Below are 16,284 nucleotides of genomic sequence, written 5' to 3' on the forward strand. Positions count from 1 at the left end.
CGGAGGTTGTTAGTTACTCAGGGGAACAATTAACCAAGCAAATATTTAAACATTGAAATAAGTCCATATAGTTTTAACTTCTGGTTTGTAATGGGAAGTTGCATTATTTCTGAACATAATTAACTAAACTAAGCTAGACCTATAAACATTTATCTTTGTAGAATTCGGAAACGGTAAGACTACTGGGAGAGGGAATATTATGTTCATTGCTGCTGGAATCCCTTCACCAAAGGCACCCAGCAAGATGCTGAGGGTCCACAATAAGTATGTCTGTGAAACCAAGGAACGAACTCTACTAAGATTGCACATGGAGTTTATCTTTTTGGTTTTTTTGTTTGTTTGTTTTTTGAGACAGAGTCTCGCTCTGTCACCCAGGCTGGAGTGCAGTGGTGCAATCTCAGCTCACTGCAGCCTCCACCTCCCAGGTTCAAGCGATTCTCCTGCCTCAGCCTCCCAAGTAGCTGGGACTACAGGCGCCCGCCATCATACCCAACTAATTTTTGTATTTTTAGTAAAGACGGGGTTTCACCATGTTGGCCAGGATGGTCTCGAACTCCTGACCTCAGATGATCCTCCCACCTCAGCCTCCCAAAGTGCTGGGATTATAAGCATGAGCCACCGCACCCAGCCGGAATTTATCATTTTTTAAAATGCATGATCAGCCAATAACTATTTCCACTTCTCATAACAGTTCTATTTCTATGCCAGCGACTGTTGTTAGGTTCCCTCTGAATATAAAGGGTCCTAAAGTAGTTTAAAACCCCTTAGCTTTTAAAGCAAAGAAGTAAACTTAAAAATCACTGGCTTATGTCCCAGGGTGGAAAAACGGTAACAGATCCCACAGCTGGCATTACAAACAGAGAAGCTCACCAAAGAGCAACTGCCAGTCTTGATGTAAGTGACAGCACTGCCACAATTAGCCACAATATTCACACATTCTATCGTCAAGTCTCAGTGTCAAAATCCTACATTCCCGTTTTAGAGGGAATACAAATTCAGGTACAAGGTTCTCATACAAGATGGGCTGTAGGTATGCATGTATGTATGTATGTGTGTATGTATGTGTGTCCTTCCTACTATAGGAAATTTGACATAACTATTACAAATTGAAAATTTATAGTAATTTATTCCTTACAAAGAAGTTCAAATGTTGTTAAACTACTTAGAAAAAAAACACGATGAAAGCTCTCCAACCACAAACCTTCCGAGCGGGTCAAGAAAGCCCAGTCACCTCAAAGGGGCATGCAGGAAGATTCTCCTCCCAGAACACACAGAACAGTCTGCACCCCACAAAATACAGAGAGGAAAATCAAACTGTGCTGAAGTTGGAGTAAGTACAGTTTCAGTCACATTTCCATGTGAGTCAGCTCCTCCTAAACTGTCAAAGGAAAATTAGTTGACGTTTGGAAGCAGGAATATAAGACTCAACTGGCTCCCAACGGTCTCCGCAGAAATCACAACAAATCCTGCTGTTGAATAAAACTTCAGACTTGGGCCCTGCTTTGCCAGTCTGCAAGCTGTGGGTCAGGACAGAGGCATTGGAGCCCCAGACACAGGACGCTAAATCTAACCCAAGCAGACGCAGTTTCACCTCATGCTGCAAAAGCTTGGGAGAGAGGTCACCTTTTTGCTATTTAGAGAACTTTTGGGCAGCATCACAACTGATGATGAAATCTTGCCTCGCACCAGGAAAGGCATGCTGCTGTTAGTATCAAAAGAATTAATTTTCTCTTAGCCAAACTTGAGCTATCGCTCATTGAGCACACCTGTGAGACAGTTCACAAATATCACTGTCATTTGCAACCTTGAAAGGTAGCGCTCCAGGGGATTTAAATACTGTGATAACTTCAGTTAGACACAAAAATTAAATGTATTCATAACAATAAGCATGAACTGGATGCCAACGAAGTATTTATAGCTCAGCCCAGATAGCATCCTGAACTCAAGTTATCATTTACAATCCCAGGTGGGTATGTAAGAAGCATCTCAAACTGAACACATGTACACTGAACTTGAATCTCCCACCCAGGCCCGTCCTCCTAACCAACGCCTGCAGTAAAGGGCACCTCCTTCTTCCAGTTGCTCAGGCCACAACGCCTGACGTCTACTGTGATTTCTCCCTCTCCCATCATATCCAATCTGGCAGCAAATGCTGTTGGCTTCAACTTGAAGGCAGGTCCCCCTCTGAGATCCCTGGTCCAAGCCTCCAGCACTTCCCGCCTAGATTACTGCAACAGTCTCTTAAGGCATCCCTGAGCCCACTCAGTCTATTTTTAAAACAGCAGCAGCAGTGATTCCATTAAGCCACAGCCAGGCCCTAACTCTCCTCTGCCAGAACGTCCAGTGGCTTCCCATGGCACTCAGAGTGAATGCTCAAGTCCTGCAGTGGCCACCCTACCCCCTGCTCACTGTGCCCTAGCCACATCGGCAGCCTGGCTGCGGCATCCCCGAAAAACCATGCACTGTTTCCACCTGAAGGCCTCAGGTCAAGGGACTTTCCTTGTTTTACGTGGCATTTTTCACTGCTGAATCTGCAGCCCTGAAGAACTGAGCTTGGCACACTAAATGCTCAACGGCTGCTAGCTGAACGAATGAACCAATTGTATACACCCTGGGAGCTACTTCCAGTACCTCGTTTCACAAATGGGGAAACTGAATTGCAGACAGGTTAAGGAACGTAACCGGCCCAAAGAGCGGCAGAGTCAGAATTCAGGGCCAGGTAGGACAGCTGCAGAGCCCTGACCCTTAGCTAATCCCACCCTAATCCCACCCCACCTTGCTATCTACATAAAGTTTTCATTCAATCATGTTTTGGGGGCTTGGAAGCCTTTTCCAAACAGTCAGCCTCAGCAGCTAAGGGCTCACTTTCATATGCAAAAATCTCAGCGTTTGCAGGGTAAAGCTGGTCTTCCCCCTATCACAAACGTCTTCAAGTGTTTTCTGAAGCCCCCTCCTGCAGCCTGGGTGTGTTACTCAGGCTTTAAGTGATCTAGATCACATTTGGGAACTTGGATGTCAGTTCAGCAAACTCTTCTCGGGCAAATCTGAGGCCAGGCCTGGGGCAGGCCAATGACTATCGCCTCATACAGTGAAGGCGCATGGGCCATCTGGGAAGGACGTTTCCCTTCAAGTAGAATCCTAGCAAGCATCTTCCCCCTTGAGCCACAGAAGCTACAGCCAGAGGCAGGCAGAGCTGGGCACGATGTGGCGGCACCCTCTACTGCCTCCAGCTCCTGCCTCCAGGGGAGGGGGGCATTAAAGCACATGGAACACAGAAAAAAAGAAATGAAAGAAAATAGTTTTAATGCCAAAACTATTCTGACATCAGCCAGCTGGAGGGGTCTAAAAGCATTCTAGGACTGGAAATCAGCAGAGTACCTCGGGCTATCCCTTAGGGAGAGCAATTATCATTATGCTATGAATCCAAGAATACTGGTTAAAGGTTTCTCTCTGATCGAACAGACAGAAGAGAGAAACGGCGGCCCAGTGGTCAGTTGCTCAGGCACTGGAGCCTGAATTGAATCCTGCTTAACTACTTACTAATTAGGTGACTTATGTGCCTCAGTTTCCCCCTCTGTAAAATGGAGCTAATATTACTACCCACTTCCTAACACTGGTGTGGGCACTGAGAGTGAATATTTGTGAAGGGCATCTGTGGTACCTGGCACACAGGAAGCACTTGCTAAAGGCTCTTAGTAATAAGATATTTATTACCATATACTAATTAAATCCATTTTTAGGATTTTTTCAGTCTCCCCACAGTAAGCTTCTACAGAACCTGAAAAAAATTACAGGCTTGGGGTTAAATCATCCATACTCGCTCTTTCACATACTTCCTAGCATCTCTGTGATTGGTGCTGAATCTTCTAGAATGCAATTTGAAATGGGGTTGACTTAACTGAGGGAAGATTCAGTATACGGACAAGGTAGTGACTGGTAACATTTAATGCAATAAAACCTCTACAAATTGGAACTGGAAAAAAAATGGCTGGGCACATGGCTCACACCTGTAATCTCAACACTGTGGGAGGCCACGGCAGGTGGATCACTTGAGATCAGGAGTTTGAGACAAGCCTGGCCAACATGGTGAAACCCTGTCTCTACTAAAAATACAAAAATTAGCCAGGCATGGTGGTGGGCTCCTGTAATCCCAGCTACTCGGGAGGCTGAGGCACGAGAATCACTTGAGCCCTGGAAGCGGATGTTGCAGTGTGCCGAGATCAGCCACTGCACTCTAGCCTGGGCGACAGAGCAAGACTCCATCTCAAAAAACAAAAACCAAAACCAAAAAAAAAAAAAAAAAACCAGGTCCTTATTGACATTTTCCTCGCTCTTTGCTTTTAGGAAAAGGCAGCAAATTCCAACAAGAGAGAGGTATCACTGGATGGGAAACTGAGAGTGGGGTCCCAGCCCCACTCTGAGGGCAGGTATGACCTCAGGAAAAGCACTTCCCCGGTGGGCCCTGGAGTCTCTGTGTCAAAGGAGGGCTGGACAGGATTCTAACTGCACTTCCAAGTCCCCGTCTCTCCTCCAGTCAGGGAACTCTGCTTTCATATGGCTCAGATCAGGAGTTCCACTGAAGGTTTCATTAGTGGGGAAAAGGGCTTTGCCGCTAAGAAAGAACACTGGAACCAGAGTTTGAAGGTCTGAAATGTGCCAACTGAGCTGTGGCTGTGAACGCAGGGTGACGATTTGGTCCACACAGTGTGGCTCAAAGCAGCGTTTTCTAAACCTGCCTGCACAGCACAGGCCCCTCAGTTGGTAGCCAAGATTCCCTACAAAGGAGTTCCCTGGGCAGTAGGTTTGACAGATACTCCTTTCTGGAGAGTCACAATAGCCACTGGTTAAATCTCCCTGAATGCCACATTAAGGCACTTTTTTTTTTTTTTTTTTTTTTTTTGAGACAGAGTCTTGCTGTTGCCCAGGCGGGAGTGCAGTGGCACGATCCCGGCTCACTGCAGGCTCCGCCCCCCCGGGGTTCACGCCATTGTCCTGCCTCAGCCTCCCGAGTAGCTGGGGCTACAGGCGCCCGCCACCTCGCCCGGCTAATTTTTTGTATTTTTAGTAGAGACGGGGTTTCACTGTGTTAGCCAGGATGGTCTCGATCTCCTGACCTGGTGATCCGCCTGCCTCGGCCTCCCAAAGTGCTGGGATTACAGGCGTGAGCCACCGCGCCCGGCCATTAAGGCATTTTTAAACTTTCACTCAACAACGGGTATAGGACCTGTGGAACTCAGACCCCTGGCCACTGTCATTGAGAAGGGACACAAGTGCTCCCAAGTGGAAATCGGTACACACTGGGTCAGTCCCTGTCCCTGCTCTAGCTATGGCAAAGCCCCAAGAGAACACTTTCAAAAGTTATGAGGCAGAAGCCAAACAAAACCCACAACTCAAAAGATTAAATCCCAACTTAGTGCCATATTGCATTCTATGATTTCCCATCTAGCCTGTAGCTCTTTCCATACTGAAAGTCTAGCGCAGTGCTGGGGACCCACGGAGAATCAACAGGTATTTACTTATCATCTGTGGATACCTGTCACATCACCCCAGTCATTCCATATGACAACCCCCATGTTCCTCTCACTTCTAATTTCTAAAAGTCAGTCTCAAATCTTTAACTCACAGCTGCAAACTGTACTCTTAAAATATTTGTGAAATTGTGCAGATGTTATTTCCAACTGTCCTTCTGAGAAGTACTGATAGTGTGATTTGGGAATATTTCCAATTCTGGGTGAGGCTGGGCAGGGCGGGGGGCCAAACGCTAGGACTGGACTGGGCATAGTTTACATCAGCCACAGGTGTCACCCCGCTGGTGTCAGAGGGTTTGCTTCCCTGGAATAGTAACTGTTTATATCACTCTGCACTTGTAATAACATCCTGCCAAAGGGCCCCACTTTCCCACAACTTTTACACTACGCAGAGATCCGACGTCAGCGTGTGCTGTGAGCAAAACATCTTCGATCAAGCTCTTTTCTGCATTATGGTTGCTGCCCCTCCCAAGAACAAACAAGGTAGCCGCCCAGAGAGCCACAACTGCGGCTTCCAACTGGGAAATCATATTGGCAAAATAAAAACCGTTTTGGAAATTAATTTGAGTTTTCCCCTGAGGAGCGCTATAGACAGCGGGGCTACCACAAGCCGTCACTTCTGCAAGTGACAGAGGTTTCTCGGTTGACTCTTAGATCTGGGTCTACTGAGTCTATGAAGCACGGAAAATGGAAGGAAAACCTAGAGCTAACAGGGTGGCCTATCAGGATGCGCCCAGTCACGCGCGTCAAGAGTTAAAGCAGCTGCCACCTAACCCCATGACGGGGACGGGGCGATGCGCTAGGACCTGAAGCCCGGCGCTCGCCCGCTGAGTGATGGACCAGCGGACCGAGTCCGGGTCCCCATGCCATTCGGGCACCCTCTGGGCGGGCCCCACCCCCTCAAGGGCAGGGTGCCGGAGCGACAGCAGGGGGTATAGGGTCAACGCGCCGTCCCCGCGCACGGACCTGCCGCTCCTGGGCCTGTAGCCAGTACGCCTCGCGCATCCGCAGCAGCTCGTCCTCCAGCCGCGCGCGCAGCTGCTCCAACCCGAGCGCCTCGCGCCGCAGGACCTCTGCCTCCTGCGCGCACAGCCGCGTCTCTTCCTCCGCCTGGAGTCTGCTCTCCTGGCCGCACCGCAGCGCCTCCTCCAGCTCGCGCACCTCGTCCTCGTACAGCTGCACCGTCTCCCGCCACGACTCGGCCACCAGCAGTGCGTAGCTGTCGTGCACCTCCCGCAGGCGTGGCGGGGGCGCGGCGGGGCCGGTGGCGCGGGCGCGGAAGTGCATGGTCAGGCTGGCGGCGCGCGCGCGCAGCTCCCGCACGTCGCGTTCGTGGGCCGCGTCGAGGCGTTGGCGCTCGGCCTCCAGCCGGCCCAGCATCGCCTCGAGGGCGGCGCGCGCGCCCAGCGCCTCCTGCAGCTCGCGCTGCTGCGCACCCAGCTCGGCGTCCAGGCGGCCGCGGGCGGCGCGCTCCTCCGCATCCAGGAGCTGCAGCTCCCGCAGCTCGCGCCGCAGAGCGTCCCGTTCGCCCTCCGCCAGCGCAGTGGCCCAGCTCAGCTCGTCCAGCTGCTGCCGCAAGCTGCGCGCCTCCTCGGCGCAGCGGGCCTGCCCCTCGGCCCACAGGCCCTCTCGCCCGCGCCGGCCGCGCAGCTCCTCCTCCAGGAGCAGGTTTTCGCGCTCCAGCTCCCGCACCCGACACACGTAGTCATAGAGCCGGGCGTTGAGCTCCTGCAGCTCGGCCTTCTCGGGGCCCGTCTGCAGCCGCCAGGACAGCATCTTGCCGGGCGTGCGGGGCTCTCGCGGCTGGCCGGCTTCCTCCTGCCCTGGTCTTGTCCTGGTCTTGTCCCCTCCGCCGCGACGCTCCGGCCTCGCCGCTGCCCCGGAGGCCCGCAGACTGGGACGCGAGCGGGAGAACCCAGACACTTAGCGGACGGGGCGGGCGGACTGGGCGAGGGCCGCGGCCTCCAGCCAATCAGAGCGCGGCCCGGCGCGGCCTCTGCGGCCGCACAGCGCCCCCTGCGGCACTTTGGCGGCCGCAGGTGGTCGGCGCGGGCAATCGGGTAACAGCGAGCGGGGTGGCGGGTTAGCCAGGCCAGGCTCTGCCAAGGGACGCCGGAGAGGGCGTCCTGCTGCTGCCCCGTCACCCATGCCCGCAGCATACGAGCGTCCTGGCGTTTGTGGATGGAAATAGAAGCCTATTGAGTTGCTGTGGTGCTGGCCATTTACGAGAGACTTCTTACCCGAGGCCCTGGAGATTGGTGGGTTTTCTATTTTTAAAAAAATTATATGGGCCAGGCGTGGTGGCTCACGCCTATAATCCCAGCACTTTGGGAAGCCGAGGTGGGAGGATCGCTTGAGTCCAGGAGTTCGGGACTAGCCTGAGCAACATAGAACCTGTGTCTACCAAAAAAATATATATGTATATATTATATGTGTATATATATATATATACACATATATATTATGTATATATTATATATACATAATATATATGTGTGTGTATATGTATCTCCTGGTGTGGTGGTGTCACACGCGCTGCTTGGGAGGCTGAGGCGGGAGGATCAAGGCTGCAGTGAGCCTGATTGTGCCACTGAGCTCCAGCCTGGGCAACAGAGTGAGACCCCATCTCATATATATGTATGTGTGTGTGTGTGTATACATTGCACATACATGTGCATTGATTAATCTTTTTTTTTTTTTTTTGAGACAGAGTTTCGCTCTTGTTGCCCAGGCTGGAGTGCAATGGCACCATCTTGGCTCACCGCAGCCTCCGCCTCCCGGGTTCAAACGATTCGCCTGCCTCAGCCTCCCAAGTAACCGGGATTACAGGCCAGCGCCGCCACGCCCAGCTAATTTTTTTTTTTTTTTTTTTTTTTTGTATTTTTGGTAGAGACAGGGTTTCTCCATGTTGGTCAGGCTGGTCTGGAACTCCGGATCTCAGGTGATCCGCCCACCTCGGCCTCCCAAAGTCCTTGGATTACAGGCGTGAGCTACCGTGCCCAGCCTAAATAATCTTTTTAACTTAAAACATAAATATATATCCATTTGCCAGTACTTTAATGTGCAAAATACTTCTCTTGATGTCAGTTGACCGGAGTCCCAGTTGCCCTTCTTATACAAACTACCCTCATAGTACATTACATTTTCCAAAACGAATTTCTTTCATTTGGCGTGAAAACTTAGAGACCATAAAGTGCTCCAAGTACAGAACTTTCTGGACATCTAACATCTCCCCGAACTTTTACAAATCTCAAACACACACCCGTAATGTGACAGCTGTTTCTTTCCAGCATTTCCCTAAGAAAGTATTCAGTTTAATTGCCATGGAAACCACAGCTCTTTTTTGTACACTTGCATTTCATTAGTTTTCATGGCAGTTATTTATGAATGACAGTTCTCAGTATAAGTGTCATTAAGGCTCACAGGGACAAACCAGCTGACCCTTGGTTGGGGTGCCCTTGAACTTGTGGCAACACAAGTGTCCAGGGCGAGACCTGGACGGTCATCCACTGGCCAGAGGGCTCCTCATGGCAGGGCCAGCAGTTGGTGTATTTTACAGATGGCATGGAAAGGTGGACTACTCAGCGAGCTGGTCCAGGGCCTCTGACAAAGCTTCTAGTGCTCTCCTTGTCACAGGCATGAGCCTCCAATCACAAGCAAGGCAGAAAGTGGGTCTTTGTTTTTCTAGAGACCCTGTGTTGGAGACCCCATTCTGTACTTGGTGGAAATTAGTATCTTTCAATGAATAATTCCCTGTCCTTTTCTGCTAAAACTAAGTGGGGGTGGAGAGTGGGTGTTTTCAGTGCTTGGGTTTATTCACCTTGGTGTGGGACAGGGGGATTTGGACCCCCATCACCCCATCATTGTCCACCCTCCCATTCCCCCAGGCGCACACTGACACCTGTCCTTTGCTTGTCAAACAACAGAGCTGCTGTGGTGTCATCGCCCAAACCTATGTGGAGACCCTGCCAGTCCTGGGCCCCTCTGGGACATTAGGGTGCAGGGGGGCAGCTCTCACAGTTGCCTGGACTCCGCTGCAGTTGTTTGTTCTCAGCTCTTTGACTCCCCACGGTAACAGGGGTTCTGCTGTCCCACATCCCCTGGCTGGGCAGGGGACAGCCCTGCAGGGTGGGAGAGCCTTCTCAGGGACCAGTGAGTCCCAGCAGGACACTTTGCAGTGACTCATCAGTCTTTCTTTGCCCGGTGCCCTTCAGGGTCTTGGACTTTGAAACTCAAAACCTTTCCCCCATTTCTGCTGTAAATCCCGTCCCTGCGGAATTGACTGCTCCAGCATACAGCTGCCCAGGTAGGGAAAGAGTTACAGGGGATCAGGAACTAGCAGGGCCAGGAGTGGGGAGGGGGGAAGTACCCCCAGCTACTCTTTCAGGATAATATCCTGCTGCTTCATACTGAATCCTCGCAACACTGAAGCTCGGAGGGGTGAAGTGACTAGAAGTATTAGAGTTGTGACCACAAGAGCAGACTTGAGGAGGCACGGTCTGGCCAGGAAGCAGGGGCAAACTCAAAGGGAAGGGAATGATTGATGGGCTGGGGGTGGATGGGATGAGGAAGCACCAGGGACCAGCAAATAGCAAGAAGTCAAGAAGCTGTTAGCGCCCTAGGGTGTTGGCTGAGCCTGGAGAAGCCCAGAGCGCTGGAAAAGAGGAGCAGAATGGATCCCAGGAGGGAGCAGGAGGAGGAAAACCCAGTTCTTCTTTCCTCCAAGCCTCCCTTCTCTTGCCAATGCCTCCCGCTGTGGAAGCCAGAAGTCACGGGAGCCTGGCAGTGGTGCACTGCGGTTGGCTCCCACAGGTTTGTGAGTGCCAACTGTTAAATTTCTAGAATTTTGTGGACCACTTGTTAAACACAGCCATTGTTAAAAATTAATTATAGAAGCTTACAATTAATTATACAAAAAGAACAAACACATATTCAAAACGTATCACTTCCTCAGTATTTCACTGCATTTTCCTATGATCTGTTCTTGAAGTTATGAATGAGTAGTGTGCCTGCCCTATAGAAATGCCATTTGATGTGTACTACCCTACTCAACATTCACTGACATCGTGTTGGTAGCTTGAGTATTTACAACACAGAAATCAGCCAATGACTTGTTTTTGTGGATTTCATGTTTTGTTGATTGTCTAGCCTTTAAAAGCAGTGGAGAGTATGTTAATAGTGCAGATTAAATTTAGTGGTATGTTGTGTCTGTAGCTACTGAATTGTGAATAGCACAAAAACTTGAGGAAATGTTTGTCCGGTGTGTCAAATCTTGTATCCAGATCAGGAAAGAAGTTGCTTCATGGCTGGGTGTGGTGGCTTACACTCGTAATACCAAGACTTTGGTAGGCCAAGGCATGCAGAGCACTTGAGCTCAGGAGTTCGAGATCAGCCTGGACAACATGGCAAAACCCCCTCTCTACAAAAAATACAAAAATTAACTGGGCATGGTGGCATGCACCTGTAATCCCACCTACTCAGGAGGCTGAAGTGAGAGGATTCCTTGAGCCCAGGAGATCGAGCCTTTGGTGAGCCGTGATTGAGCCGTTGCATTCCAGCCTGGGTAACAGAGTGAGATCCTGTCTTCACAAAATTTAAAAATACAAAAAAAAATTTAAAAAGTTACATCATGATGAAGAATAAATGAAGTTTCTCAGTTATTTCACCTTTGTCTTTCTTGCTAAGGTAAACAAAAATATCAATCAATATTCATAGTGCTGCATTCATTTGTCAACTGTAACCATAAATTCACTAGGAACACCAGAGTTCTGCAAAAATCGATAAAACCATTCTGCCAGAATCAGTTTGCTATGTGGAATTTATGATAAGGACCAGTGTATACTTTATTATTTTTTGTAATAAAAATTTGAAAGCCACGTTGGTAACATATTAACAACTATGCATTTCTATTAATAGCTTAATGGCAAAAATAAAAGTCCTGCAATCTTCACTTCTTATTGACGTTCTTCTATTCAATAGAATATTTATAGAGAGAGTCTTCCAGCTTAGATTACACAGGTGATATCTGATAGAGCGTGGGATTCAGTAAAACAGTTTTTACTTTGAATGAAAAAAAATGACATGTACATTTTTTTTTCTAGAATTGACCTAATACAAAACAAATTGCTTAGGACCCAGTAAGGCATTAGTGTATTTTTATCTTTTTAACCACAGCCCTCTTTCGCAGGCTGAACACCTTAGGGACCATCAACCCCAGGTGGTGTCGTTTCCAGTGAAAACCGAACTCCGGGATGTAGCCGGATTGGAGAGAAGAGAGTGACATGTGCGCCCCCTTCCTGCGGTGGGTGGATGAAAGGTAGGAAGCTCGCGGTCGGGGGTGAAAACTCCAGGCCGCTGGGGCAGCGCCGCTCGAGGAGGATGGAAGGGCGCTGCTCCGGCATGGAGACCAGAGGGGCGGCTCTGGGGCCGCCTGGGGCGGGGGACCCCCTGAGCCTTCGCTTGAGCGGCGCCGTGGATCGGAAGCAGCGCGGGCCCGCAGCCAGAATTTTACCAAAGTCCAAGAAGCAGGAGGCTGCGCGCCCGGGGGGCTACAGCCTTTTGCATCAGCCCCTGCTCCGGGCTGGGGAAGCGGGAATAGCGAGTCTTTCCCACTCGGAGGACCTGGGACAGTGTGGCCTGCGCTCCACGGGGCTCCCAGGCATGCGCAATTATTGTGGGGTGGGGCGATTAATAGATCTGCCCTTCCCTCTCCCTCTACCCCAGCTCATTCCTTCTGCTCACTGCCTGAAGGGAGGCCTGCGCCCTAGACGAAAAGAAAAGGCCTGACTGGTCTCCAAAATCCAAGATTTTAGGAACTCGGGGAGGACTTCTAGCTGGAAGAAAGTTGGGGAGAAAATCTTGAAGGAACGCTGGGTAGCGTTGGGTTTCCGCGGAGGCAAGAAAATATTGAAGGAGGGGTGATGGAGTGGAATGGAAGCACAGCCCTGGGTCGTAGTGAGGGGAGCCTTGCACCGCTTCCTGGGCAGAGCCCCAGGAGACAGCAAAACCCCAGTTATATTGTGGGATCCAAGCACCGATCCCACGGGCCCCTTGTGCCCTACTTCCCAGAGGCAGCCTTGGGGAAGTTGTGGGCCTGAGAGGGAGGGCCGCGGCACGGCCCAGGATAGCCTTCCTCCATGCCCTCCCCCTGCACCCCATCTCCCCAAGCCTGAGTGAGGCCAGGTGCCTGAGCGCCACCTGGAAACGGCAGAGGACCGCAGACCTGTGGGAGCCACTGCACCAGCACGGGGCCACGCCAGCAGGGCCACATCCGTCTCTAAGGTTCCTTTGTGCAAATTAGGGAAAGGCTCCCTTTCTGGGAAGATGAATGAGCCCACTGGGTGCATGACCTGGTCCGTGGATGGTTCCTTGGTGCTAAGGAAGAGATGCCCTGCCTCAGGGTGGAGGCTGCCCTGCACCCACATCCACAGCGCAGCAAGGGCAGCACAGGTGGGATTTCAGTCCCACTGATCACCCATCCGGATATGTTTGTGCAGTGAACAAGCCGCTTAACTAGCCAAAGTGGTCCACTGTCCCAGCCTCTGCCTGTAGGGATGAAGATCTAGGGCTCTCTTGGAAGGCTAGTGGATGCCAGCACTGATAGGTGGCATGAGGACCAGGTGGGCCCCCAGCCCTGGTGGCTTAGCACTGTATAAGTCCTCAGCAGTTCTGGTGCAATCTAGGGAAGGGGGTCAGATCTCTAACCCCTTTAATGGATGGGGATTGAGTTTTCATCACCCTGTGGTTATGCCCTGCCTCCCTAAGTTTGCGGACTGAGAGGCACGCTTGCCCCGGACAGGCTTGGCCAGGTAGGAAATGAAGCCAGTGGGAAAGGGAGGTGCGTCAGGCCGGCAGGAAGGGCTGGGCCAGGCACAGTGGTGTAGAGTGGACTGACCCACTTTGCATCCTGGCACTTGCGTAAGCTTAGGCATGACAACCCCTCCGAGCCCATCTCCTTATCCATGTAATAGTAAGAATGAAAACAAAATAGACCTTATAGAGGTGTTAGAAGGACTAAGCTTTCACGTCCATTGGCCTCACTGGAGAGCTTGTTAAAATGCAGATCCCTGGGCCGCACACACAGAGTTTCAGAGTCAATAGCCTGGAGTGGGCTAAGCATTAGTCCATTCCCAGGTGAGGAAGATGCTGCCAGGCCAGGACCACAAGGAAGCCTCCTGGCTCCCACCATCAGAGTTAGTCCTTGTGTAGTCTTGCCGCGCCGGGCACTGTTCTGAGCTCTTCATGTGGGTGAACTCACAATCGGTACAGCAGCCTGTGCAGCGGGGACCATCAGCTCGAGGTGAATGACGTGGAGGCTGAGCCACGGAGTGGTCAGCTTGCCCGAGCCCATGCAAGTAAAAAGTGGCAGAACCAGGATTTGAACCCTTCCCCTACCCACTTTGCCACACTGCCCGTTATGCTGTGTGAGATGCGTTGCACAAGACTTAGCACACCGCACTCAGCAAGTGTTGGTCATCTTCATGGGAGAAGTCCTGGAGCCCAGGACCACATGGAGGCCACCGGTCAGAGGTCTGTCTCCTGAAGGCCAGGGAGAGAGGCTGAAGAGTCAGGGCACAGATGCAGATGATGCCAGCCCCGCAGGGTCTGCGACCAGCTGGGTGTAGGGAGCAGGAGGACAGGGACGAGCTAGTCCTTGAACCTCCCAGACTCAGCTTCCTCTTCTGTAAAGTAAGGATAACCCCTCCCTCATAGGACTGCTACAAGGAATAAGTAAGATGAGAATGTAAAGGCCTCAGGACACAGCGTCTTCATGCTCCATCTCACTCCAAAATCTGCATCCAGCCACTCTTGCTCAGAGCCCACAGTGTCCCCGCTCTGTCACAGCTCTTCTGGCTATTTTGGGTGGGCAGATCATTTGTCACTGTTTCATAGGAGCACAGCAGGTGTTTGTTGGGGTATAGGCTGCCTTTTCAAAAGGTACAAAAATAGCATTTGTCACATCAAAAAAAATGCACTAATTTAAGCTGCACAACTTCCCTCTCTTAATTTGGAAAGTCATGTCATAATCATTACAAATGAACTTGGGAAGGGCCCCAAGTGACAAAGAAACATCCCCTGTTTAATCTTCCCAACAGGGACAAGACTTCTCACTTCCACTGAAGAACTAAAAAAAGAATCATTTGCCTTCAAAGAGCAGCATATTTGCTCTCCCCCTGCCTTAGAAGCGCATTTTCTGTGGGGTTTGTTGGTGGTGTTCATGGTAGGGTGACTCGAAAGCTAGTTTTTGAGTCCCCTCTATGTGCCTGGTGCTGGGCTGGGCCCTGGGAACACAGAAAGGAGAAAGACACAGCCGTTTTCCTCATAGACCTGGGGCCTGGGGAGGCCAGAGAGCTTGAGGAGGTTGCTCTCTTTCCCCAACGCTGTCACAAGTGCCTGCTCCTCCCCTAATTGCCACCCACCAGTCTTTTAGCCACTTACCTCTTCTCTGTCTACCTGCTGCTGCTCCAGTCCAATCTCATGGCTTTAAATACGATAACATGCCAGTGATCCTCGGATGTGTCGCTGCAGCCCAGACTGCTGTTCTGACCCCGCTGTGTCTTGGGCCAGGGCTCTGTGGATGACATGACCCCCATAGATCCCTACTCTAACACGGGGGCCATGGTGGTGCTATGGCTCCCTGGGTATCAGCATCAATTTGGACACCACAGTAGGAACCAACCATCCTGAAAAGAAATTAGTGCTCGTGTCCTAACCGGCTGCAGTCGCTCTGGGGAAGGACCAAGGCTCTCACTTGCCATAGAGGTTGTTGGGTCCTCCTTTCAGCCAGTGTGTTCTGGTGGCTGAGGGTCAGAAAACTGGATCATAACTTTGCTTAGAAGTGTTTTTGATTATATATATACTTGGGGATGTTTCTGCCGGCAGCGCATTTATCTTTCCCCTAGAAACACCATGTTCTATGAGTCACAGATCTCTCAGATCCCTGAGTCTGCAGAACCCTTAGTTCACTCCCCACCCCCATGGCCGTTCCAACTCTGCAGCTCATTACAGTGATTATACTCACCTTTTTTCTGAGACTTACGGGCTGCCGTCCACCCTCTGCTAGGCCTGTAGCCAGTGGCTCTCAAAGTCTAGTACCTGGATGAGCAACAGCAGCATCACCTCGGAGCTTTTTAGAAATGTACACTCTCTAGCCCCAGCCCGGACCTGCGGATGAAACCTTGTGTGTTTTGACGAGCCTCCAGTTGATTTGAATGCATGCTAGTTTGAGAGCCACTGCTGCGTCTTCTCATTCCCACCAGAGAGGCCACTCTGTAACAGCGTCTCTTCTGTCAGTCCCTCCCCTCCAGAGGACAGGTACCACTCAGCTTCTCAATGGGGTGGGGCCCCTCACCAGCTGCTTCCTTATCACTTTGATAGATGGAGGATCCTCCAGGCCTCCCAAGGAGCGTAGCTAGCCTGGTGGGTTTTCTGGTCTTACGCCCACTTCTCTGATATTTGTTCCTTCCCTCCCGCATTTCTGTCCTGGCATCTCCACTTCATTCATTTAATGTGTACTATCCCTTTCCCAGACTTCCCAGGGCCACCCCAGCAGCACACTAGCAGCTGCCCAAGGCCCTTGCCAGGGAGTGAAGAGTGAATCCTTGTCGCAGGACAGTGCCCCCACATCGGCAACTCTCCCATACTCCAGCCATGTAGCCTTGACCCACAAGCCCACCTTGACGCAGCACCTTACAGACCACCTATCCTCCCATTCCCAGGCTTTCCGCTCCAGTCCCTGCTGGCCTGCATGAATCAG

The 16,284-nt window shown here is 51.1% G+C and overlaps 1 protein-coding gene across 2 annotated transcripts in view; it reads right to left on the bottom strand.

Moving 5' to 3' along the window:
* Positions 1–7,424, bottom strand: part of SYNM (synemin) — a 31,892-nt gene extending 24,468 nt beyond the window's left edge. For both annotated transcript variants that reach the window (XM_032176054.2, XM_032176056.2), the window contains exon 1: positions 6,495–7,424. In XM_032176054.2, coding sequence (XP_032031945.1) covers positions 6,495–7,304 — 810 coding nt within the window. In that variant the 5' untranslated portion in view covers positions 7,305–7,424. The remainder of the gene's footprint in view (positions 1–6,494) is intronic.
* Positions 7,425–16,284: the final 8,860 nt, after the last annotated feature.

This window comes from Hylobates moloch, unplaced genomic scaffold (genome assembly GCF_009828535.3).
Source record: "Hylobates moloch isolate HMO894 unplaced genomic scaffold, HMol_V3 SCAFFOLD_14, whole genome shotgun sequence".
In the NCBI taxonomy this organism is placed as follows: domain Eukaryota; kingdom Metazoa; phylum Chordata; class Mammalia; order Primates; family Hylobatidae; genus Hylobates; species Hylobates moloch.